This window comes from Salmo trutta, chromosome 6 (genome assembly GCF_901001165.1).
Source record: "Salmo trutta chromosome 6, fSalTru1.1, whole genome shotgun sequence".
Taxonomy (NCBI): domain Eukaryota; kingdom Metazoa; phylum Chordata; class Actinopteri; order Salmoniformes; family Salmonidae; genus Salmo; species Salmo trutta.
Genome location: NC_042962.1, coordinates 12,302,500 through 12,326,971, shown reverse-complemented (window position 1 = coordinate 12,326,971; position 24,472 = coordinate 12,302,500). Strand labels below are relative to the sequence as shown.

The 24,472-nt window shown below is 41.2% G+C and overlaps 2 protein-coding genes across 5 annotated transcripts; both read left to right on the top strand.

The window, feature by feature from the left end:
- Nucleotides 1-8,629: 8,629 nt before the first annotated feature.
- On the top strand, nt 8,630-14,214 carry LOC115195420 (COMM domain-containing protein 3). Its single transcript, XM_029755256.1, has 8 exons — nt 8,630-8,815; nt 9,540-9,651; nt 9,970-10,033; nt 10,150-10,184; nt 11,444-11,504; nt 11,609-11,665; nt 11,754-11,816; nt 13,914-14,214. Exons 1-8 carry the CDS (start codon nt 8,677-8,679, stop codon nt 13,971-13,973), a joined length of 591 nt encoding a protein of 196 aa, XP_029611116.1. The 5' UTR covers nt 8,630-8,676; the 3' UTR covers nt 13,974-14,214.
- An 886-nt stretch (nt 14,215-15,100) lies between these two features.
- LOC115195419 (polycomb complex protein BMI-1-A) lies at nt 15,101-24,174 on the top strand. 4 transcript variants are annotated; one of them, XM_029755254.1, is made up of 10 exons: nt 15,101-15,466; nt 19,523-19,653; nt 19,982-20,078; nt 20,318-20,373; nt 20,644-20,694; nt 21,029-21,152; nt 21,422-21,467; nt 21,759-21,857; nt 22,105-22,185; nt 22,689-24,174. In XM_029755254.1, the coding sequence occupies exons 2-10, from the start codon at nt 19,536-19,538 to the stop codon at nt 23,019-23,021; spliced, it is 1,005 nt and encodes a 334-aa protein (XP_029611114.1). In that variant the 5' UTR covers nt 15,101-15,466; nt 19,523-19,535; the 3' UTR covers nt 23,022-24,174. The 4 variants fall into 4 exon arrangements, with proteins under 4 accessions (XP_029611114.1, XP_029611112.1, XP_029611113.1 ...); XM_029755252.1 differs by lacking the exon at nt 15,101-15,466 and adding an exon at nt 17,969-18,468; XM_029755253.1 differs by lacking the exon at nt 15,101-15,466 and adding an exon at nt 17,971-18,468 and having other exon boundaries at nt 21,029-21,137.
- The last annotated feature ends 298 nt before the right edge of the window (nt 24,175-24,472 follow it).

The following is a 24,472-nucleotide window of genomic DNA, read 5'->3' as shown; positions in this document are numbered from 1 at the left end:
CAATGGAACCGGAAGCACCTTTTCTTATTAGGCTTCTGATGTAATGCACATAATTTAATTTAAGGCCTACTACCTAGATATGTTAATGAGATACTTAACGAGGAAACAGTAATTACCGTTATAGATCTCTCTCCCTCCCTCTCTCTCTCGCTCAATTCAATTCTCTCTCTCGCTCTCTCTCTCTCTCTCTCTCTCTCTCTCTCTCTCTCAATTCAAAGGGCTTTATTGGCTCCGGGAAGCATATGTTAAGGCCTACATGTTTCTCTCTCTCTCTCTCACCCTCTCTCTTTCAGGGCATTTTTTCATCAGATACGATAAGATGAATGCGTCATTTAACAGGATTAATCATCCATCTAAATGTCCCACTAAATTAAATGAACATCCATTCCTCTCTGCCCGTCTGTCACCAGATATCTGATGGATGATCAGATGACAACGATATTTGTGTCGTTTGACTTGACGTTTAATCCACAAGGAACAATATAAAGGACAATATGACAATATTTTAAAGAAAAGGATTTCGTTTCGTTTCTAAATCATGAGAAAAAAAAAGAGAATTACTTTGACATTCAGAAAAACAGAGCAAACTAGAATGCCATTTGGCCCTAAACAGAGAGTACACAGTGGCAGAATACCTGACCAACGTGACTGACCCAAAACTAAGGAAACCTTTGACTATGTACAGACTCAGTGAGCTTAGCCTTGCTATTGAGAAAGGCCGCCGTAGGCAGACCTGGCTCTCAAGAGAAGACAGGCTATATGCACACTGCCCACACAATGAGGTGGAAACTGAGCTGCACTTCCTAACCTCCTGGCAAATGTATGACGATATCAGAGACACATATTTCCCTCAGAATACACAGATCCACAAAGGATTCGAAAACAAATACAGTTTTTATAAACTTCCATATCTACTGGGTGAAACACCACAGTGTGACATCACTGCTGCAAGATTTGTGACCTGTTGCCACAAGAAAAGGGCAACCAGTGAAGAACAAACACCATTGTAAATACAACCTATATTTATGTTTATTTATTTTCCCTTTTTTACTTCAACTATTTGCACATCATTACAACACAGTATTTAGACATAATATGACATTTGAAATGTCTTTATTCTTATGGAACTTTTGTTAGTATAACTTTTGTTTCCATTGCCAATAAAGCTCCTTAAATTAAATTGAAATTGAATTGAGAGAGGAAGAGAGAGACAGAGAGAGAGAAAGAAAGGGAGAGAAAGAGAGAGAGAGAGAGACGCTCAGAGCCCATAGAGGGCAGAATCACTCTACACAAAACCTCTCCCTCGCTCTCTTTCAATTTTGGCCTCTCGCTCTCTCTCTCTCTCTCTCCCCCCTCTCTCTCTCACACACACACACACACACACACACACACACACACACACACACACACACACACACACACACACACACACACACACACACACACACACACACACAGCAACAATTACCTGTCACAGATAATGCATGCTTGCTAACTTTTTCTTCTCTCTCTTGCGATTTGGGAGATTAATCAGTGGCTTCCCACCGCAGTAGGGTGTGTGTGTGTGTGTGTGTGTGTGTGTGTGTGTGTGCGTGCGTGCGTGCGTGTGTGTGTGCGTGCGTGTGTGTGTGCGTGCGTGTTTGTGTGCGTGTTTGTGTGTTGTTTATGTTATCCTGCAAAATGGGTTGTTTGCTCGTTTAGAAACAAACAGCTTGGCCGCGATCCCGGGGCGTGAAAGGGGCCCTGCAACCTCGCGCCCTCTGAAGAAGGGAGAGGAGGGGTTGGGGGATAAGAAATGAAGAACATAAAGTCATTGGAGGTCTTAAAAAGACTAATAGGAGAATTATGACATCACACCTAAACCGCTGACCTTTATAAAACATTTCCAACCCCTTAGCTTATTCTAAATCTCACCACCACTTTTTACAATCGTCAAATCAAATCAAATGTTATTTGTCACATATGCTGAATACAATAAGTGTAGACCTTACAGTGAAATGCTAACTTACAAACCCTTAACCAACAATGCAGTTTTAGGAAAAGTAAGTATTAAGAAAGTATTTACTAAGATAAACTGAAGTAGAAAATAAATACATAAAAAATAAGAAAATAGTAAAATAACAAGTAATTAAAGAGCAGCAGTAAATAAAAACAGCGAGGCTATATACAGGGGGTACCGGTACAGAGTCAATGTGGAGGCTATATACAGGGGGTACCGGTACAGAGTCAATGTGGAGGCTATATACAGGGGGTACCGGTACAGAGTCAATGTGGAGGCTATATACAGGGGGTACCGGTACAGAGTCAATGTGGAGGCTATATACAGGGGGTACCGGTACAGAGTCAATGTGGAGGCTATATACAGGGGGTACCGGTACAGAGTCAATGTGGAGGCTATATACAGGGGGTACCGGTACAGAGTCAATGTGGAGGCTATATACAGGGGGTACCGGTACAGAGTCAATGTGGAGGCTATATACAGGGGGTACCGGTACAGAGTCAATGTGGAGGCTATATACAGGGGGGTACCGGTACAGAGTCAATGTGGAGGCTATATACAGGGGGTACCGGTACAGAGTCAATGTGCGAGGGCACCGGTTAGTGGAGGTAGTATGTACATGTAGGTAGAGTTATTAGTGGCTATGCATAGGTAATAACAGAGAGTAACAGCAGAGTAAAAATGCGGATGGGGGGGGGGGGGGGGGGGTCAATGCAAATAGTCCGGGTAGCCATTTGATTAGATGTTCAGTCTGATGGCTTGGCGGTAGAAGCTGTTAAAAAGCATTTTGGACATAGACTTGGCGCTCCGGTACCGCTTGCCTGGCGGTATCAGAGAGAACAGTCTATGACTAGGGTGGCTGGAGTCTTTGGCAAGTTTTAGGTCCTTCCTCTGACACCGCCTGGTATAGAGGTCCTGGATGGTAGGAAGCTTGGCCCCAGTGATGTACTGGGCCGTATGCATTACCCTCTGTAGTGCCTTGTGGTCTGAGGCCGAGCAGTTGCCATACCAGGCAGTGATGCAACCAGTCAGGATGCTCTCGATGGTGCAGCTGTAGAACCTTTTGAGAATCTGAGGACCCATGCCAAATCTTTTCAGTCTCGTGGGGGGGAATAGGCGTTGTCGTGCCCTCTTCACGACTGTCTTGGTGTTTTTGGACCATGATAGTTCGTTGGTGATGTGGACACCAAGGAACTTGAAGCTCTCAACCTGCTCCACTACAGACCCGTTGATGAGAATGGTGGCGTGCTCGGTCCTCCTTTTCCTGTAGTCCACAATCATCTCCTTTGTCTTGATCACGTTGAGCGAGAGGTTGTTGTCCTGGCACCACACTGCCAGGTCTCTGACCTCCTCCCTATAGGCTGTCTCATCGTTGTCGGTGATCAGGTAGTCATGGGTTCACAGGGAGTACAGTAGGGGACTGAGCACGCACCTTGAGGGGCCCCTGTGTTGAGGATCAGCGTGGCAGATGTGTTGTTACCTACTCTTACCACCTGGGGGCGGCCCGTCAGGAAGTACAGGATCCAATTGCAGAGGAAGGTGTTTAGTCCCAGGGTCCTTAGCTTAGTGATGAGCTTTGAGGGCACTACGGTGTTGAACGCTGAGCTGTAGTCAATGAATAGCATTATCATGTAGGTGTTCCTTTTGTCCAGGTGGGAAAGGGCAGTGTGGAGCACAATAAAGATTTTGTCATCTGTGGATCTGTTGGGGCGATATGCAAATTGGAGTGGGTCTAGGGTTTCTGGGATGATGGTGTTGATGTGAGCCATTAACAGCCTTTCAAAGCACTTCATGGCTACAGACGTGAGTGCTACGTATCTGTAGTTGTTTAGGCAGGTTACCTTGGTGTTCTTGGGGACAGGGACTATGGTGGTCTGCTTGAAACATGTTGGTATTACAGACTCAGTCAGGGACAGGTTGAAAATGTCAGTGAAGACACTTGCCAGTTGGTCAGCGCATGCTCTGGGTACACGTCCTGGTAATCCGTCTGGCCCTGTGGCCTGGTGAATGTTGACCTGTTTAAAGCTCTTACTCACATCGGCTACGGAGAGCGTGATCACACAGTCGTCCGGATCAGCTGGTGCTCTCATGCATGCTTCAGTGTTGCTTGCCTCAAAGAGCGCATAGAGGTCATTTAGCCCATCTTGTATGACCATGTCACTGGGCAGCTCATGGCTGTGCTTCCCTTTGTAGTCTGTAATAGTTTGCAACCCCTGCCAAATCCAACAAGCATCGGAGCCGGTGTAGCAGGATTCAATCTTAGAGGGCATTGCGGGATTTCTTGGTTAGAATCCTGCTCCTTGAAAGCATCAGCTATAGATGTATTTCTGTGCTGATTCTAATAATGCATGCCTTATTTGTGTCTACTAAATAGTGGAGGATGACCTAACTTTCTTTGGTCATAACTACCCGGTGGTGTTATGGATGCGTTATTTAGGTTGGTCACGTTATAGCTTCAATGCCATGAGAATATGATTAGGGCAGGTCGCCAACCCGGGGGCACGACACGCCCCCTCTCTCTGTCTGTTTCCTCCCTCGCGCCTCACAGAATGCGCAGTGCACTCAGAAATTAGAGCTTTGAATCTGTATCTCATTGTTGAACAAGTATATCTTATTAACAGTGTTTTCTCAACAAAAATCACTTTTGTTACAAATCTCTGTTCTTTCTAACAATCACGTGGCATTAATAGGCCTACTTGCCGTTTTATTGGCCTGTCCTGCATCCTCATAATAGTATGTCGTTGGACGGCGTTTTCACTTTCCAGAAGACATTTACAAAAATAAAATACAAAGGCTCACTGTCACCAATTCTTCGACGTGAGCATATAGTGTACAGTTCCCTTTGAATGATAAGGGCCTCTGTGGTCCTTCAATAACACATTTTAAACTGAAAATAACAAGAGGAATTCTCCCCTCAAAACGTTTCACTTTAATCAAAAACTCAATGAACAATTATAAGATATTCACATAAAGTCATAATTAATCAATTTCATCATTAACAGTTTAGTGACAAATCCTTATGTGTAAGTCGTAATTAAAGGCAATTTATATGAATATAAATAAATAATATTTGATTTATTGTAAAGCAATCCACCAATGCCACATGTCAATGTCACATGGGTGACTAAGATTGAAATGTAGGCCTATACTTTTAATCAACTCTACGGATCCTTTGGTTAAAGTATTCCAAGACCATATCTAGGCCAATCTGCAATGAAAAAGTTTTGAGTCGATTCAGTCACATGGCATGTCTTTGGATTAGAAGTCTAATTGAAATTGAATTGATTTTAATTTATTCACATGTTTACTTAGGCTGCTTAGACTAGCCCTACTTAGAGCCCGTTCAGGCCCAGATGTATGTGTTTAATCTGCAGTTATTGACAAAACCGACACAGTCTCATATTACTTCACAAGGCTTTTAAGCTTCACTGCTTCCGGTATTATAGTTACAATTTACTATACGTCATAATAAAAATAAAACAATACATATTTACATTTACATTTTTACATTTTTAGTCATTTAGCAGACGCTCTTATCCAGAGCGACTTACAGTAGTGAATGCATACATTTCATACAATTTCATACATATTTTTTTTGTTGTTTTTTTTGTTTTTTTTCTGTGCTGGCCCCCCGTGGGAATCGAACCCACAACCCTGGCGTTGCAAACGCCATGCTCTACCAACTGAGCTACAGGGAAGGCTTATTTGAAAACTATGTAGGAAATAAAATATTTAACCTAGTAGGACTGGCCCCTTGCACGTTTCCACGAGTTGACACTTCCGGTTTTTATTTTTCTAACGCCTGCTTGTACAACTATATCTATTTTATTTTGTACATGTTGTTGAGTTAATAATGTGTGGACCCGCAGTGTACAGGCAATTTTTATTCGGAATAATGTGAGTCATTCAACTAAAATATTCGATGACCCCCCCATAGGCTTCTTATTTTTTAGTTGAAGAATTAAAGCGTAAGAAACCATATCCAAATACTGAATCCATGGAGGCGACGAGATGAGTATTACTCATTGACGTGAGAAAAAACATTTTATATAAACTAATGTCAAATATCTTGATAAATGCAATACGGCCAAACATCAAGATCTCTTTCTCTGTTCCAGACATGTTGAGTGAGGTAGGCCTGTCCAAAGCCTTATGTTTGTTTCCTGAGTAAAACGGTTAGAGTAAAGGTATTCAACAGCTTCATTATACATCCACGATTATTACAGAAAAATACTAACATCATGTTTTGGAAAGCTCTGTTATTTTTAACCTGACTGAGTTTGGCAGTTGGCATCCATGTGTTTTTGTATCCTCGCATGGGTGCAAAACCGATGATTAACATCTGGTTATGATACATAAAGATTTAGACCAAACACATTTCATCGTTAAATTACAATGATTTGAAGGAACATTTGAAATTGATTAACTTTTCAACAAGAGTTTCTAAACAGAAGCTTTCGAGTTTGATATTAAGACTTCGTGTTTACCTTGATATATAAATCCAATCGATATTGGTTTGTCCAGAAATAGGACAATTAGAATAGGCTATAAAGGCCTCTCTCGTTTGGGGAATTATCTGTGAAACTATCAGGCAAGATGTCACCGAACAGCTAACAGCTGAAAGTCATATATCAAGTAAAAGAATATGAATGGATTGTTTTGACGTCGTCGCTAGTTGGGTGTGGACAGCATAGTCTACACCCAACAACATTTTTGGGCTATAGGCTTTGTTATTCTGGCTGTTTCTAATCATTGGAAATCGGTTTGGCATCAAACGACAGTCAGTGGTTATAATGCAGATTTATGCAGATTCTATTATTGACCGTCCGCTATTGACCGTCGGGCCAAATTTAGATTTATCTATGAACTCGCGGATGATTAATGGTCAGCGGAATCCCACGGCCCAAAGTGGGCTAGTTAGAGAGAGCATAAGGCGCCGGACGGAGCCAGCTAGATGACAAAGTAAAAAAGAAACGAAAGATGTCCAGTGTCAGAAACGTTTTTTTCTGAGATGCGTGCCTAGCCCCCAGAGACACAAAATAAAAGGGTTAACCGGTTGTTACTGAGTTAAAAAATAAAATAAAGCAATTTCTCATAGCAATCGGTTATATTTTCCTAAAGAACAACAATAGCAATTTGCAATATTCAAATGTTTCGCTGACATTTGGATGTTGGCAAATATAATAAAGAAAAAAGTTGGGGGCCCTTGCACTGTCTGGGATGACCCCTGAGAGCCAGCCAGATGAGAGGTCATGATCTTTGACCTTTACCAGCTCCAGGTTGTCTTTCTCCTGTAGATGCACACATTGTAAACTAACTTGGTTTTTCGTACAGGAGACCAGGTCTCCAACCCGGGTCCAGCGACTGTCAAGTCAACACCTTAACCGTTACGTCAAGAGGTCCTAACCTCTTGACGAGGCCGCTAGACGTTGGGTTAAGGTTGCTACATCACCCCCTTCCTTCTGGAGAGCATGTCCCCACATCTCTCAGACTCTCTGATGGCCCCGCGGCTGCCATCCTACTTCTGACACCAATGTAGCGAATTCGGGCGGTAGCCCTGACTGGGACTCGAATCTGGGTCCAGCGACTGTCAAGCCAACACCTTAAAAGTTACACCAAGAGGCGCGAACCTCTTGATGAGGTCGCTAGGTGTTGGGTTAAGGTCCCTACGATATCTATTATGTTGTCTTTGGGACAAGGTTCTGAATATTGTTATGTTGTCTTTGGGACAAGGTTCTGAATATTTTTATGTTGTCTTTGGGACAAGGTTCTGAATATTGTTATGTTGTCTTTGGGACAAGGTTCTGAATATTGTTATGTTGTCTTTGGGACAAGGTTCTGAATATTGTTATGTTGTCTTTGGGACAAGGTTCTGAATATTGTTATGTTGTCTTTGGGACAAGGTTCTGAATATTTTTATGTTGTCTTTGGGACAAGGTTCTGAATATTTTTATGTTGTCTTTGGGACAAGGTTCTGAATATTTTTATGTTGTCTTTGGGACAAGGTTCTGAATATTTTTATGTTGTCTTTGGGACAAGGATTGGAATATTGTTTTACTACCAAACTAGCCCTCAATGCAACTGTCTCTTTCATGATCTATTCAGATAGTAGGTCTAATTAGTCTAAACATGATGGGACTTCCTCAGGGTTGAAAAACTGATTTTTATTGAGGGGAAATAATATGCCCGTCTTGAGAAATGGGCTATAAGATCCAGACCGAAGTAAAACTAAGCCTAGGACTAAAGTAAGCCTAGGACTTAAAGTAAGCCTAGGACTAAAGTAAGCCTAGGACTAACGTAAACATAGGATTACTGCATTAGGTTACCCTCCAACTTCTTCTGAGTGCAATGACGTCACGTCTATCAGTTCACCACCTCGAAAAGACCTTTGGAAATGGAGCAATAAAAGAGGTAGCGCTCTATCCTGTAGCCTCACATGCTCAATCATGATTTAGACCTACTTGAGAATAAACTATGCCTATATATTTTTCCTCAATTAAAGATAGGACGACTGTAGCCTAAAGGAAACGTAAATACGGTAGACGCGACACATTGTGAAACTATAAATGTTTTCACTTCTGAGCGGTGAATGAACGCCGTGACTGTCTTATTTTATCCGCTCTGCGTGCAGTGTCAGCTGATCGCGTCACGTGATCCGGTGTCGTTCCTCTCTCAAAATGGAGTTGTCTGAGTCCGTGCAGAAAGGGCTGCAGTCTCTAGCAGACGCGACGGTTTTCGACATGAAAACCTTCTCAGTGTTGATAGAAGTGGCTTTTCGCAGTTTGCTATCAGCCCATGCAGATCGTAGTGTTCTCGGTAAGACCGCTCTGCTTTCACTTTTTCCTGCTGCCTTTTGTTTCTGCTGCTTCCAGAGCTTCCGGTTTATTCCCAGTTTGATTTGAAGGCTAGCGTTATCGGCTTGAAAACTAGCTTTATCGGAAAATGTCAATCTTGGAATGTACGATACAGTGTAACACCCATCGATCTGAAACGTATCAGTGTTTGTGTCCTCCATGTTTTACGTGGTAGCGTAATCGGATACTTTGTAGCTAGTTATGGCCAGGAAATGTGACAATAGGCCCACTGACAAGGCTAGTGAAGGTGCAGGCTTGGCTACCGTTTAAAATGATGTTAGGAAGCAATCTGGAACCAAAAACTTGCAAATGGCATTGCTCCCAATTACGAAATTTGATATTTTTACGATGTTGTATGTTTCTAGTTGTAGCCGAAAATAGTGAATTAATTGGGCTATAGAAATTATCGGCCGTGTGTGTGTGTGTGTGTGTGTGTGTGTGTGTGTGTGTGTGTGTGCGTGCGTGCTACAGAATGTTGCATGTTGTTAATTTGCAAGTTGCATGTTGTTAATTTGCATGATCAATTTTAACCCCTTTTGTTAAGTTTAAGGGTACTGGAACTGGAGAATATACACTCTAATGATGATTAGGTTCACTATAAAACGATACAACAGCTCACAGAGAGATTAGGATACAGTTATTATAGATGTGATGTATAACTGGTAATTGATTTTCTCTGATCATAGATCAGCCTGAATTTAAAGCTCTTGACCAGAAGTTGCTGAAACATTGTCATACTGCTGCCACGACCTGCATACTGGAGGGGGTCAAACAAAATGCTGACAAATCCACTATAAGGTAACGCTTGGTCTGTCCTGTTATATTATTGCAAATGGAGGTTGACCTCGCTGAAGTTAGTGAATAATTAATCTTGATGGTCCCCCAGAGCCTGGAGAAGAATAGACCTAGAACATATTTTACTGTCCACACAATGTTGAGGGTTTGCCTTTGGCCTGATAAAATGACACATGACAAAATGTGGAGCACTCTGCCATGAAGACTATTCCACTTCACTGCCTACAAATCAAATCAGTAGGTCTTGATCAGGAGAAAGACAGTGTGAGTTCATTATGATTACTGTATTGATAAAAAGTGGAACTAATGTTGTCATTACAGTGCGTGCCTGGAGGATGTTAGTTTTGATGCGGAGAGAACAGAAGTATTCTACACTACATACCTGGTGATAACTACCTTATTATGTACATCGCATGTTAATAACTTCTTATTGCAAAGAAGTTCATTTAAAATCCATGCCAGATCTCAACCCCAAACTGTCTTTTTTTTATGTGTCTCCAGAAATATAAAAGTGATCTGGAAACTCTATTGTCAAGGTGAGATTATGTCTGTATTTCCTCTAGGCCAATTTGAAATGCCATAACAATTCATGACTGGAGTTATTGTTGCTGAAGCTTTGAGTGGACAAATCTACTTGATTTAAAAAACGAGATTTAAAAATAAAATACTATATTGTCTGTTTGTACAAAAATACTTCTGGGTCACCACAGTACAGATACGTTTGTTTACCGTGGCCCCACATTCTAACACATCAGACGTATTGAAAATACTTTATCAGAGTTTGATTTGTGTTGTGTTTTTTATATGGTTCATGGAACATCACTTTATTGATGATGCAGTTTACACTTCATTAACACCTCTGTAGTCCTACAAATGCTATTGATCTCCTCCATTGACATTTTCCAGTAATATTATATTTTCCCCAGTACACATCCCATCCCCATTGAAACATCATGTACAGCCTAAAAAAAAGAGGCCATTAAAACTATATAGAGGTTTTCATTGGATAAAAATGTGTTTGTTTAATGTTTGAGTCATAGAAGTTTGGGGGTTTATTTAGACACTGTGACATCAGAAAATATAAATTCTACATTTTCATAAACCTAGATGAATAAATTTGATTAGCATCGTTGCAATTAATATGATTATTTTCCACCATTTTTAGCTCAATTAAAAAAGTTTATAGCTACTGAGCTGTCAGCACATTGACCATATCGCTTCATTTTTTGATGCTTCACTTTCCTAGAGAGCAGCAAACTAGGCTATGGAACTAGTCTAACTCAGTTCACATTTATTTGTGACTTATATTTTCGCATGATCTCTTGATCGTTTAAGATGATTGAATTGCCCTGCAAATGTGACATGACAATTTGGTTCAAACAAACACTTTGAATCGGTTTATTTTCCTTGGAGAAAGTGCGGTTATTTTACGAGGAGCGTTTGTTTGTAGCGCATTTATATAAGCTGCTTTTACATTGTAATTCATCAAAACGAGTGTCTTCATTGTCTTCATCCTGACAAACAAACTTCAGAAATCTGAAAACTGTTGCCCTGGGCCTGTTGCCCTGGGCCTGTTCCCCATAGGGCTCCAGAAGTGACAAGACGTTTTTGATTTTTACACGTAATATCACCAACACTTGGAATGACTCTGGTTTCATTTAATAAGGCTACCCGTTGAACAGCCTATAGATACATCTCTATTCATGGGATCATGAATGCATGCTCTTTTCCTTGTGAATATAATATTTTAATATTGTATGTATCTGGTAGCCTAATTCAGTATTTGTCATTTTAGTTTAGGGAGATGCCCACCTCATATCAATGACGTGTCCTGGCGCCTGGAGTACTGTATCAAGGTATTGGTCGGTGATAAACGGCAATACGATCAGATATATATGATTTATAAACCATAATTATATATATATATATAGCGCTCTAACTTTGTTTGTTTCCATGACAGAACGGGCATGTGCATAAGGTCAACGAGCCGTCCTATCTGATTTCATTAAACGTTGAGGTATGTCCCTTTCCAGAAGCCAATGATCTAAAACAGTTTGCTATATTAAACGGGTCATCATAACCGATGTGAGCCTATACTTTTCCAGAATGCCAACAACGGAGGATCGTCAGAAGATGTACATTTTAGCTGCTCGATGGAACAACTTCAGGTAGCTAATGTGTTTTTGCAGCCTATATGGAATGTGGGTCTATCCATTGGTTGGTTTAAGGTCATTTCACAGAAAATCTGTGATAATGTTTGACATACAATTCTGAATGTGCTATTGATTTGACTAGACAACACTGTATTTTCCAATTCAGCATTCGGCTACTTTACAGATCTGTAGGCCTATATCATTAGCGTCTAGGTCCACGTGAATGAGCACAAAGACAATCGCACGGAGAAAAAAACCCGTTTCGGGTGCAGCCTGCAATTCAAATGATTATTAAACTTTATCTTGAATAAGATGTCTTTCAACAATGTGTATCTAGATGGGTGTCTTTCTACAAGATTTAGAAGAGATGTAAATGTTATCGTACAAAATAGCTGTATTTTAGTCCATGTGCAGTAATATTGTTCTGGAGACGGTTCGATCCACCGGGTTTGACCTTTTTCTTCAACTTATTCTAAATATGCATCTATTTAACAGAAAAACAATGGTGATTTCAATTCACATTTTTCAGTAATATCTCAAATTGTCGGTTGCCAAATCATCCTTTTTCTGTGTGGATATTGATGGAAAGACTCAGCGGTTCAGCTTTTTGACAGGGCATGCAGTGGTCTCAGGATTTAAAAGTTTAGCCTATAAACCTATGCTTGTCCTAAAAAAAAAGTCTCAATTATGGCATGTTCTTTAAACGTTTGCTTAATTGAGTTCGATGTAAGCCAAATCCCTTATATTTTGTATGTCTTCACTGCGACCTGAGGTTGTCTGCTTCAACAAGTCATCTCGTGCTGTGGCTTCTTCACTACATTTTAACCATGTAGCTAAAGCTTCTATCCAGAGTTAATTGCATTGAAACAGCCCCATAATGTATTTTGAAAAGAGTTTACTTTGTGCCAAGAGAGAGGGAGTTTGGGAACGTGTCTGTTCGGGACACTGTTTTACCCCTCTTTGGGTGAGGTGAACCTGAACGAGAGAGGGAGTTTGGGAACGTGTCTGTTCGGGACACTGTTTTACCCCTCTTTGGGTGAGGTGAACCTGAACGAGAGAGAGAGAGGGAGTTTGGTAACGTGTCTGTTCGGGACACTGTTTTAACCCTCTTTGGGTGAGGTGAACCTGAACGAGAGAGAGAGGGAGTTTGGTAACGTGTCTGTTCGGGACACTGTTTTAACCCTCTTTGGGTGAGGTGAACCTGAACGAGAGATGGGGAGTTTGATAACGTGTCTGTTCGGGATACTGTTTTACCCCTCTTTGGGTGAGGTGAACCTGAACGAGAGATGGGGAGTTTGATAACGTGTCTGTTCGGGACACTGTTTTACCCCTCTTTGGGTGAGGTGAACCTGAACGAGAGATGGGGAGTTTGATAACGTGTCTGTTCGGGATACTGTTTTACCCCTCTTTGGGTGAGGTGAACCTGAACGAGAGATGGGGAGTTTGATAACGTGTCTGTTCGGGACACTGTTTTACCCCTCTTTGGGTGAGGTGAACCTGAACGAGAGATGGGGAGTTTGATAACGTGTCTGTTCGGGACACTGTTTTACCCCTCTTTGGGTGAGGTGAACCTGAACGAGAGATGGGGAGTTTGATAACGTGTCTGTTCGGGACACTGTTTTACCCCTCTTTGGGTGAGGTGAACCTGAACGAGAGATGGGGAGTTTGGTAACGTGTCTGTTCGGAAACACTGTTTTAACCCTCTTTGGGTGAGGTGAACCTGAACGAGAGATGGGGAGTTTGGCAACGTGTCTGTTCGGAAACACTGTTTTAACCCTCTTTGGGTGAGGTGAACCTGAACGGCTGCATTCCATTTTGTTGACGTGAACATTGTTATAATAATAAAAAATATATTCACTAATGAACGAAATGTACAGAGGCCTACTATGATGACTATTCAGTTCTGAATTTAAAAGGAATCGACTCCCATCCTGCCAGGTTTTAGCAGAACATTTCTTGGTAATCTGACTGACATGGAGTGACCGAGGCAAGGTTATAATTTATATTCAACATAGTTTATCCAGACAGTGAGGGAAACCATTAAATGGTTTGTGATTCAAACTCTCCCCCATTCACAGTTTTGTAGAGGACTGACTGTGACTTTGTTTTCAGGATTTGGTGGGAAAGATGAAAGACGCTGCCAAGAGTCTCGAGAAGGCTACGCAGTTGTAAACTTGCGTTGTGCTCGAAGCGCGCTGCAAGAACTGTGGAATCCGGTTTCTCACGTGACCCCCTCTTCTCATCTGCTCCACTCTTCTCTCTTCTCAAAGCACTGAAGTTCAGCGATTTCAAACGGTGTTGATTATTATTTGTGTCCACATTGTATTTTATACTAATTTCTTTCGTAAGTATATATATACTGTTGGTTGTCCGTTCTGCAAAGATGTATTATCAATAAATACGTTCAATGAAATGCATGTTTTTTATTCTGGGAACTTGCAGGCTGAAGAGGCGAGGAGCCAAATTATATTAAAGTAGGCTATACAGTCCAAGGCACATACTTCATATCATCTCTAGATCTGTAGTCTATGTAGAGAACACTTTCTGCCTGATATGAGCTTGTAGGTATTTTGGAAAGAGACTTTGCCAAAGGGGGATTTCTGGCACATGACGACGAAAGCTGAAGGGGACAGGTATTAGTATCAAACAAATAATCCAAATGGGAGAGAACCTCGTGACAAAGGTGAGGATGTTACATATCTAGTTTATAAACTGGTGTCAGTGCACTGTGGCAGTCATCATGGCTCGCCAAAGGGACCTGCACAGTCTCTAGTTTATGGTTCAGAGCCTCGTCCTACAGCCGAGCTATTGTAGCCTACAATACTTCAAATTCTTCAACATTGGAAGATGCCCCTCTTTTGAGGTCGATCCTAAATTAGTACGCTATGGGGTCGTCGGTTATGGAATATAAACACAGTAGCTAAAGAGTTCTATCGACTCTGGTAATGAATGGTATGTTGGAAAAGGCATCCAACGCATTTATGACAAAGACGCATTTTGCCAAGCTCATTCTTTTGGAAATGGACATGGGGGAGGCACAGAATAGAAACGGGAGTTGGAAAAACGCACGCTGGCTATTGTTTTGAAAACATCGGTGCTGTATGTTGTAGCTTTAAGTGCTACTAAAACGTTCAAAGCAAATGACCCGATCAGTCAACATGATGGGCTTTGGATAACCTAGATATTCTTTGTGTCATTTTACAAAGCATCGTGAATTGGCGAGCCTCCCGAATACACCGACACTAATCTCCAGGTCACCCTTAAGGAATCATAGCACGTGACCAGAGCGGGGCGGTCGAACTACAAGCCATTTTGGGGACGGTGTCAGTTTCTACGGAGCCACACTGCTGCATTTTTCAAAGAGCCGATTTTGGAGGCAAAGTAATCAGGAACGCAAACACACCATTCGGAACGCACAGCCAAAAGTCTGAAATCTTCGACAACGGAGGACACTTTACGCACCTAAAGTGCACAGCGGGAGAAAATACGAATTTTACGCATCTGAAATGAGCCCCGGGTTGCCTTGCAATCTCCGCAATTGACAGCGTCTGCAGCTCGTTCGTTTCAAGATGGCGGCTGAGCTCGAATTAATTTACTGCTGATCGCCTCCTAACTTTCATTGTCTCTCCGTCTCCAGTCTCACAGATCGCCAGCCGAGTCTCTAGGTATGTATTATTCGATATATATTCTTACCAACGGACGAATAACGATTGGGTTTTCGGCGTTTAATTGTGTTTTTCTGCGGGTTTAAATGGGGTTCCAGAAGGTGGTAGATGCGAGGCTTTGACGGTGTCTCCCGCACACGGACGTGGAGCTCTGTCCTGGCAATGCTTTTTAAATTTGGTTCCCTTCACGCGTACGCCTTGGATTTGTGTTCAATAAACCAGCGCACCACATGGCGTAGTATTTCAGGTAATGATCTGTTATGCGTGTCCATGGAGAGTGTTTCTGTGACATTTGTTAGATTTCCACAAAGTCGGTGATCTCAATGGAACAGGACGGAGATGGGTGAGGTGTTTACGGCAGCACACAGTTCAATGGTTCTCCTGGTTGGTTTGGTTCCACATACTGTCCCCGTTTTATAGAAATATGATCCGTTGGATGTTGGGGACAGATCAGTGTGGTTGCATTACGCCCACGTCGCCAAGTGTTGTTTTGATTAACTTAACTTCCCTCATGGTGACCGGGTCTTCAGTTGCCTGGTGGAGGGTGAACCATTTCAATTATTAATGAAAATATCGGCACCAACAATTGTAAAATATGGATTTGAACGTACACACGCAAGCTGAGTGCATAACGATGTTGACGCACATGAATCATGCAAGAAACCAATTGTAGGATTTTTCTTACGTTAAAGATGTTGGCTACAAAAGTGCATTGATTGATTGAGTACAAGGGTCTTCTCAAGTAGCGTACCATCTTGAAATGATCTGTAAAATTCAGATATGCCTATTTACTATTGAGTTTCGTCACGACTTTTTACCATCCGTAGCCTCCTTGATGTTGTATTGGGCCTTCATCATATACCTTGCTTCGTAATAACGTAGTTATGATCAGGTTATCAACCTGCACATGCTGAGTGGGAGATAATCTGTCATGTGGACGGGTACTGTTTGTTACTGAATATATATATATATATATATATATCCTAACGTTGTTTGACAGTTGACAACCTACCAATAGATGATTTATGTGGGAGTGAGGTTGCCAACCTCGGTGCTTGTATATTATTGTTGTGGCCTGATTTATGTTGATACAATGTTTCTGTTTGGGATACTTGTTGAAGTACAACTTTGACGCCCAGCCAAAAAAAAAATAGATTTCGAAGTTGACTTATTGATCAATTCTATAAAGTGAGGCCTCGTCTTTCCCATAGCGAAATGAATATCTGGAAATGGTGACGCAAATCCAGCTGCTGATGAATCTAGATTAGGGTTCCATCCAAAAAATGTCGAGAATGGTGCAGGATATTATAGATAGACCAAAACAGTGTGCTATACTGTATTATCTGTATTCATATTGCATTACCAGAGAAGAAATAGTGTGTATTGTGTTTAGATTATACATGGGTGATGCTCCACTTTTCCTTATTTTTTGGGGGGAGAGACAAAAATCTGCCTATCCTACATACCATTTTCAGCCATTCCTTTTATACCTAGAGAGAAACCCAGAGTTGCGCCATGCAACACACAGTTCATGCATGACCCAATGTGCTAGAGTACAGTAAGCTAGATGGCAGTTGGGATCCAGTCTTGCCAACATTGTTATTGATAATACCGCTGTTTTATGAGTCTCAACTAAAATGTATTTGGAAATACATTTTAGGATACTTTTTCCTCTCTAGTGCTTTCTTGATGTTTTAGAGATGTGTCCTGTGTATATATACATGTGTTGTTCCATAGTGATGCTTGCAGATGAAGTTACAATATGCATGTTACGGCATGGCAGCATTTACTTTACAAAGGCTCTGCTATGACCAGGACCAGTTGTGCAAACATCAGCTAGTTCATCGATTGATGGCGTAACAGGCTGTCTGTTTGCGTTGCACACGATGCGTGACAGCCACTGTAATGACAGCCACTGTGATGACAGCCACTGTAATGACAGCCACTGTAATGACAGTCACTGTGATGACAGCCACTGTGATGACAGCCACTGTAATGACAGCCACTGTAATGACAGCCACTGTAATGACAGCCACTGTAATGACAGCCACTGTAATGACAGCCACTGTGATGACAGCCACTGTGATGACAGCCACTGTAATGACAGTCACTGTGATGACAGCCACTGTGATGACAGCCACTGTGATGACAGCCACTGTAATGACAGCCACTGTGATGACAGCCACTGTGATGACAGCCACTGTAATGACAGCCACTGTGATGACAGCCACTGTGATGACAGCCACTGTGATGACAGTGTGGGATCGTCCACTGCGTTTCATTCAAATTTTCATTCAAATATATGTTTTAATGACAGGAAGAGCTGGGGTATTCCACACCAGTGGAGTCCATATCTCTATTTTTATTCATCTATCCTTATAAAATGACGAGCCCGGTAGTTTTTTTTTCACCGTACACGCAGAATCGTTCCAATTTATATAGCGCGAGCGTGCTGTTACGCATGACCAGCAGTGCCCATGTGACTATGTTTCTTGTTTGGTCGTGAGTTTTATTCCTTGTGCCAGGAAGCCAAAAGCTTCTGCCACACAGAATCAGTCCATTTTCCCCATGTTTTGACTGAAGGCTCAAACAGACGGACGCAGACCCATAGTCGATAAGTTGGCACCGCACTCACCATGTTGCAGAAAAAAAGCTCGTAGCCTATTACCCCCCCAAAAAATGTCTACAAAAAATATTGTGGAACTTATTTAAAAAATGTCCCTCCCGCCAGACAGTATTTTCTGAAACCTTTTTCTACCCCATATTGCTGTTACCTGCTGTCTTTCTGAATCTGGCCGTTTTATGGCACTTAACTCGTGATCCATGTTGTGTTGGCTGATCAGTGCCGAGGTTTCTCTGGGGCTTCAACTTCATACGAGCAGAGAAAATACTTGGTCAATGTAATCTTAAGGTCGAGCCATGTTGTTATTGCACCAGGCAGACTGCAGGATGCACACGGAAACGACACAAGCAACGGAAAAGATGTTTATCCAAACTAATGCGTAAGGCATCGGGATACGATTGGCTACCAGGAATTAGGAACCGAATGTAACATGCGTCGATGTGGAAATTGTTCCCCCTTGTCGGGAATCGCACTAATATATTCTAGCGAGGCGTTCTTTACAAAATGGCAGCCATGGTGTGGGGACTGACTGTACTCGCTTCGCGAAGGAAGGACGGATATTTATTTTCATAGTCTAGTATTCGTCGTCACATTAGCGTCAACGCGAGCGGTGATCGGTCTCCGAGCGAAGCAAGTCTCTCGGTATTGGTCACTGGCAAGATGCCAAGTAGTGCAACCTAAGTTGCCATAGAAACGGTACGAATTTCCACGTGTGGTTACACCTGACACGCAGTGAATTACGGTCTGCCGCATCCTCAAAGGTTAAAGGATTCATTGAAGAATGTCTTATTCAATGTTGCAGCTGGCCGGAATGATGTTGTCCATTATCATCCAATAGGCTGATAGAAGGTTAGACGCTCTGTGCTTTGGCTCTTCTGTACTGAATCGCGTTAGAATAGACGAGCTGATGTAGGTTGGCTACCTGAGTCTATACAGCGTTTCTTCGTGTGTAGGATTATATGAGATCCGTTGAGCGACCAAAGGACCGCCATTCTCCCATATCTATCTATAGAGGAGCGCTGGGATGTACAGTATATAAGAACAATCCCAATGAAAGGATGGATTTATGATAAACGCAGTGCCCTCAACAAATCCACACGGATCGACTCCCACCAACTGTTACCTATCAATCAAGCTCCAGGTCAGCGTCTCAAAAACGCCCAACCTCTTCCCAGTTTATTATAGGCTACTATTAGCATAACTTATGGTGTTTCTCTACCAGTAGAACAACAAAACATCCTTCCAAATGGTTTAATGAACGACCGCTTGATCAAGCTGTGAAAGAACTGCAGTCCCGATCGATAGGCATTTATTGTTGCCGTATGTTAAAAATTAAAAAAAAAAAAAAAAGTATCCTCAATTTATTAAATCTTTATTCTAGATATAGGTTACCCGTTCCTGTTAGATTGTGACTCTGTTCCTCTCCCTCGCAGGTCTCTTCCTTCCATGACGATGCATCGAACGACCAGAATTAAGATAACGGAGCTGAACCCCCACCTCATGTGTGTGCTGTGTGGTGGATACTTTATCGATGCCACCACCATTATAGAATGTCTTCATTCATGTGAGTGACACGGGCTGAATACAGACACGGGAATTGGACCAGTCATGAAATGACGGTTGTAAATTCACACTATAGTTTATTAGTATTTATATTTCACTCTTACTTTCTCTTGTCATGAATGCGTTGGGCTGTACTATTTATGTCAGATTCACTAGATGCAACAAAGTAAAAATATTTTTAAAAATGTGTGGCAATGAACAACTCTTCAATCTGAGATCTTAAGTGTCAGTTGCATTATTTATACCGTATTTGGACTGTAGTGTGTTAGTGTAACAGAGGGTTATCCACTGAGAAAATAATCCATATGATTTTTTAACTTGTGTTTCAGTCTGCAAGATGTGCATTGTACGCTATCTGGAGACCAGCAAGTATTGCCCCATCTGTGATGTGCCAGTGCACAAAACCAAACCTCTGCTTAATATAAGGTAATGAATCACCTTGTTTCTTGGGAAAAACATTTTTATATTTAGCCGTACATTGTTTTGTCACATTTCTGCTGTTTGTTGCTATTATCCACCCAATGCAGTTAGATGTCATCAAAAGGATTGGTCTGTTTCCATTAACTTTGGTAGGCTACTTTCTCCACATCTTTCAATATATTAAAACCTCATAGCATGCAATGAGTTCTGGGTCAATATGACTGAGTATGAAAACTCTTTTCAAGGTCTGACAAAACCCTACAAGACATTGTCTACAAGCTGGTCCCTGGTCTCTTCAAAAGTAAGTGGAATCCCTCATATCAGTGATGGCATTGTCTTGTTCTCAGTGATGTCATCTGTATGTCCTGAATGGTTGGTTATTCTGTTTAAAATCGGAGCTGCTGTCTCCCCTTGCTTGTCTCCCGTGGAAAATAGATTAAAACCCATCTACGGACAGATGCTGAAATGGGTGCTATTTAGCTAAAGCATTGACGGTGCAATGCATCAGACTGTGTTTTTAATCCCTATTCAAAGAAACATTTGTGACAGAGTTTTTTTTCTCTTCCGTTAGATGAGATGAAGAGGAGGAGAGACTTTTACGCAGCGCACCCTTCTGTAGATGGTGAGTCTCTATTGGAAAGGGTTCAGAGCTTTTCTTTCTAATGTGTGTGTATATTTTATATATATATATATATATATATACTATCCTCATGAAGTAGTTTTATTTCTAACCAAAACGGTTGAATAGGCTGTATTTATTTCCTGCTCCAGTAAGATTGTCTTGATTTTCCCCTCAAACTTCAATATATTATTAGCTGATAGTGACTAGGATTTCTGAGATCTCACTTTCACGGTTTTCACAGTTTCTGGGAAAACTCTTGCAACTTGTTGATTTTGTGTGTGTGTGTGTGTGTGTGTGTGTGTGTGTGTGTGTGTGTGTGTGTGTGTGTGTGTAGCGACGACAAGGTCTAATGAGGATAGAGGGGAGGTGGCGGACGAGGACAAGAGAATCATCACAGACGATGAAATCATCAGCCTCTCCATTGAGTTCTTCGACCACAACACGTACGTCAACAACACGTCTCTTACAGCCAGGCTTTTTGGAAATGTCTAGGTGAATACCTATGGTTATTATAGTTCAGAGTGATAAACTGATTCGCTCAGCTGTGTTAGTTAGTGTGTCTATTATTTAGTGTACATGAACGGCTTCCTTTCTAGAATACTTTTAATCTTGACTTTGGTTTCAGCAGTTTATTGTCATTTTTTTTAAAGTTACATTTCAAACCATGAAGATCTTGAGTGCGTTATCAAGATGTTTTCTAACACAAGTGTGACATTGATTTTCTCAGGGCTAAAAAGACGGACGTGGCTGAGGACAAACAGTCTAAAGAACAGGTAAGCTGCCTACTGCTGAAGCTCAGGAGCGTTCCGCTGTCAGATCGTTCTGACACTCTGTTGTTGCACAGAGCCTATTGATTGGTTTCTGATATAGAGTTGTTCTTCAATCTGGGCCCTTAAAGAGCTTGTCTTCAAATCTCACTGCATGTCTCATGTCTATTTTCTATGATGGAACTGGACATTAATAATACTTTAAAGTAGAAAACAAAAGGTAGTGAAGTCTCCCTCAAATCCAGTTGTCTTTAGAAACTATCTACATTCTCAGGAAATCTGTGTGTCTTCCTCCAGGTCAATAATAAGAGGTATCTGCAGTGTCCTGCAGCCATGACCATCATGCACCTGAGAAAGTTCCTCCGCAGTAAGATGGACATTCCTTGTACCTATCAGGTGAAGATTTATACATTTTTTATTTTTTATTTGTTTGGCATTTAAAAAAAACACAGCCACATCTCTTGCATCACTTTTTATTTTATTAAAACTTTTTTTTTAAATTAGATGAATTTAGAAACATTAGTACAAATCACTGCAAGATGATTTGACAATATATATTATATCGGAGGACAATGGAAGTTGAATAGAAAAAAATACTTGTTGTCCTATTTGATAAAATAATAGTGTAATTTCTACAATATAGGTTGAAGTGATGTATGAAGATGAGCCGCTGAAAGGTTACTACACATTAATGGACGTAGCCTATATCTACACTTGGAGAAGGGTAAGAAACATAACATTAAAGGGGACATTTGTAAAAATATTTGAAAAAGGTTTTGATTTTGAGCATAAAGTTATTTACAATTTAACAATGAAAAATGTGAACTCCAAACAAGGAAGGTATGCCAACCTAATTCCACCCCCCCCCCCCCCCCCCCCACACACACACACACACAGTCCAGTGGAGACATTTATTATTTAAGAGCTGTATTGAATTCAAATTTCAAAAGATTTCATTGCTGTTTGTATTTAAAGGATACGTTTATTTTTTTTAGCAAGCTGGATGATTTAGGTTTTTTTTGTAAGTAATTATGTAGACAAATTATTATTTCAATCTTTTGCTCTGTGATTTTTACACGGCCTATAGGCCTACTTTGGAGTGTGGAATGCATGAAAGTTCACTATTCAAAGTTCAAATGCTTTATTTCCCATGAAAGGAAACATTTGAGAATTTCAAGCATTGATTTTCGAGCCAAATTAGGTCTAAATATTACAAATATTTTTCAGAATGGCCCTTTGCCGTTGAAGTACCGCGTCAGACTGAGCTGTAAGAAGATGAAGATGAGTCATCCGCAGCAGGAGGGCCAGAACAGCACCGGTCGGTCCGCTGACAGCGACTCTGCCAGCGACAAAGCCTGCAGCCCTGCCGGCGTCCCCTCCACCTCCTCCTCCTTGCCCAGTCCTGGTACCCCGGTGCAGTCCCCACACTTCCCCCACATCTCCAAACCCGTCAACGGCGCCTCCACCTCGGCCCCTGCCCCTACCAGACCGTTCCTCTTCGGAAACAAACCGCGGAAGGCCTCGCTGAATGGTTCTTCTTTGTCCTCGGGACTGGCCTGAAAACCGGGCCGACAGCCAACGCCAGACCGCTCTGCTAATATCTTCATGCCAATGTAGTTCCATTGTTGTAGACGCTCTCTTTTTGTTATCGTTGTTATAAATATATGATATATGTTTAATGTAGTGGAAGTGAAGCATTTCTATAGGAACATAGCAAGGTGGGACGTTAAAGGAAAAATCCACTCTAACAATATTTTTGTATTTTTTTCATTCGTACACTGTTGATACAGTCCAAAAATATTTTGTATGTTTGCAGTCAAGTTTTCAAGATAGGATGTTCAAGAAGCGAAGTGTCACTTGCCACATCATCATGATGATGTGACATTTTGCTTCTTGAAAATCCTATCTTGAACTTGACTACTGACATGCTAAATATTTTGGGACTGTATTAACAGTGATGACAAAAATACCCAAAACATTTTTGTTTTGTGGATTTTTCCTTTAAGTTAGTGAAAGGGATGTTGGCCACAGTGAAAATGTTAGACTGGTGGTGAATGGCAAATTAAAGTCCCCCAAAAGCTGCATTTTATTCGACAGATGTGACTGAAGATGGCCTTTATATTATTTTCTTTTAAAGTTTTTTTTTTCATCAAATCAGAATGTGTGTTGATTGTATTTTGTGTGTATTTCAGCATGGTGATGAAACCTTGTATGCTTTACTAACATTTGAAACGGTTGCCTCTGCATTGTTCTTTCGATTGGCTTTTGGAAAGCATTTCACAAAGAAATATGAATCGATATCATGTGTAAACAACTATTGTAGTGTTAGGCCCACGATTTTAGTGGAAAACATCCGAAATACCTACCTAAATGTAGCCTGCAACACTTTTATTAGGCTATACTCGAAATTGGAATTGAATTGCATATAGCCTCAAACACCCTGAAGCCTTGCAGTCATCAAGCAGTTCAGAAAGTCCACACACACACACACACACACACACATGTATATAGCAAAATATATGCATATTTAATCAGCGATTGGCAAATACTTTGACCTGAACAGCCCCCCTCACCCTTCATTTCATGCTCGATGACAAATGTTTTGATGTCTCCTGTGTTCTTTGTATCTGTATCGCTCGATTATATGGACAACTATTGTATTGTTACTGTTGCACAGTATAAAAACATCTGAATAAATCCTTTTACACTTAAAGATGCTGGGCTGTTTTTATTTGGGATATCTGGTGGTGTCTCTATGTGTCTTCTGTATGCATTTAAAAAATATCTGTCAAGGGCCTATTTGGACAAATTTCCCTAGAATTTAGTCTCTTTGAATGTTTTCATTTTGGTTTCATTCATGCATTGTTAAGTTAAATATCCGTTGTTTTGTTGAAATAATGCGAATTGGCAGACAAAGCCGACCGAGGACATGTTGAAAAGATGGACAGATGTCTCGTACTGGCGCAGCACTGATGTAATTGCATTCAAAAGAGACCACTACTCTCAAATAT

Bases quoted from the DNA above. Each gene is read 5' to 3' on its own strand.
- LOC115195420 (XM_029755256.1), top strand. From the start codon at position 8,677: ATGGAGTTGTCTGAGTCCGTGCAGAAAGGGCTGCAGTCTCTAGCAGAC. The intron at 8,816-9,539 runs GTAAGACCGCTC...CTCTGATCATAG, and splicing joins TGCAGATCGTAGTGTTCTCG to ATCAGCCTGAATTTAAAGCT. The intron at 11,505-11,608 runs GTATTGGTCGGT...TTTCCATGACAG, and splicing joins GCCTGGAGTACTGTATCAAG to AACGGGCATGTGCATAAGGT.
- LOC115195419 (XM_029755252.1), top strand. From the start codon at position 18,386: ATGTTGTTATTGCACCAGGCAGACTGCAGGATGCACACGGAAACGACA. The intron at 20,374-20,643 runs GTAAGTGGAATC...CTCTTCCGTTAG, and splicing joins GGTCCCTGGTCTCTTCAAAA to ATGAGATGAAGAGGAGGAGA. The intron at 22,186-22,688 runs GTAAGAAACATA...AATATTTTTCAG, and splicing joins ATATCTACACTTGGAGAAGG to AATGGCCCTTTGCCGTTGAA.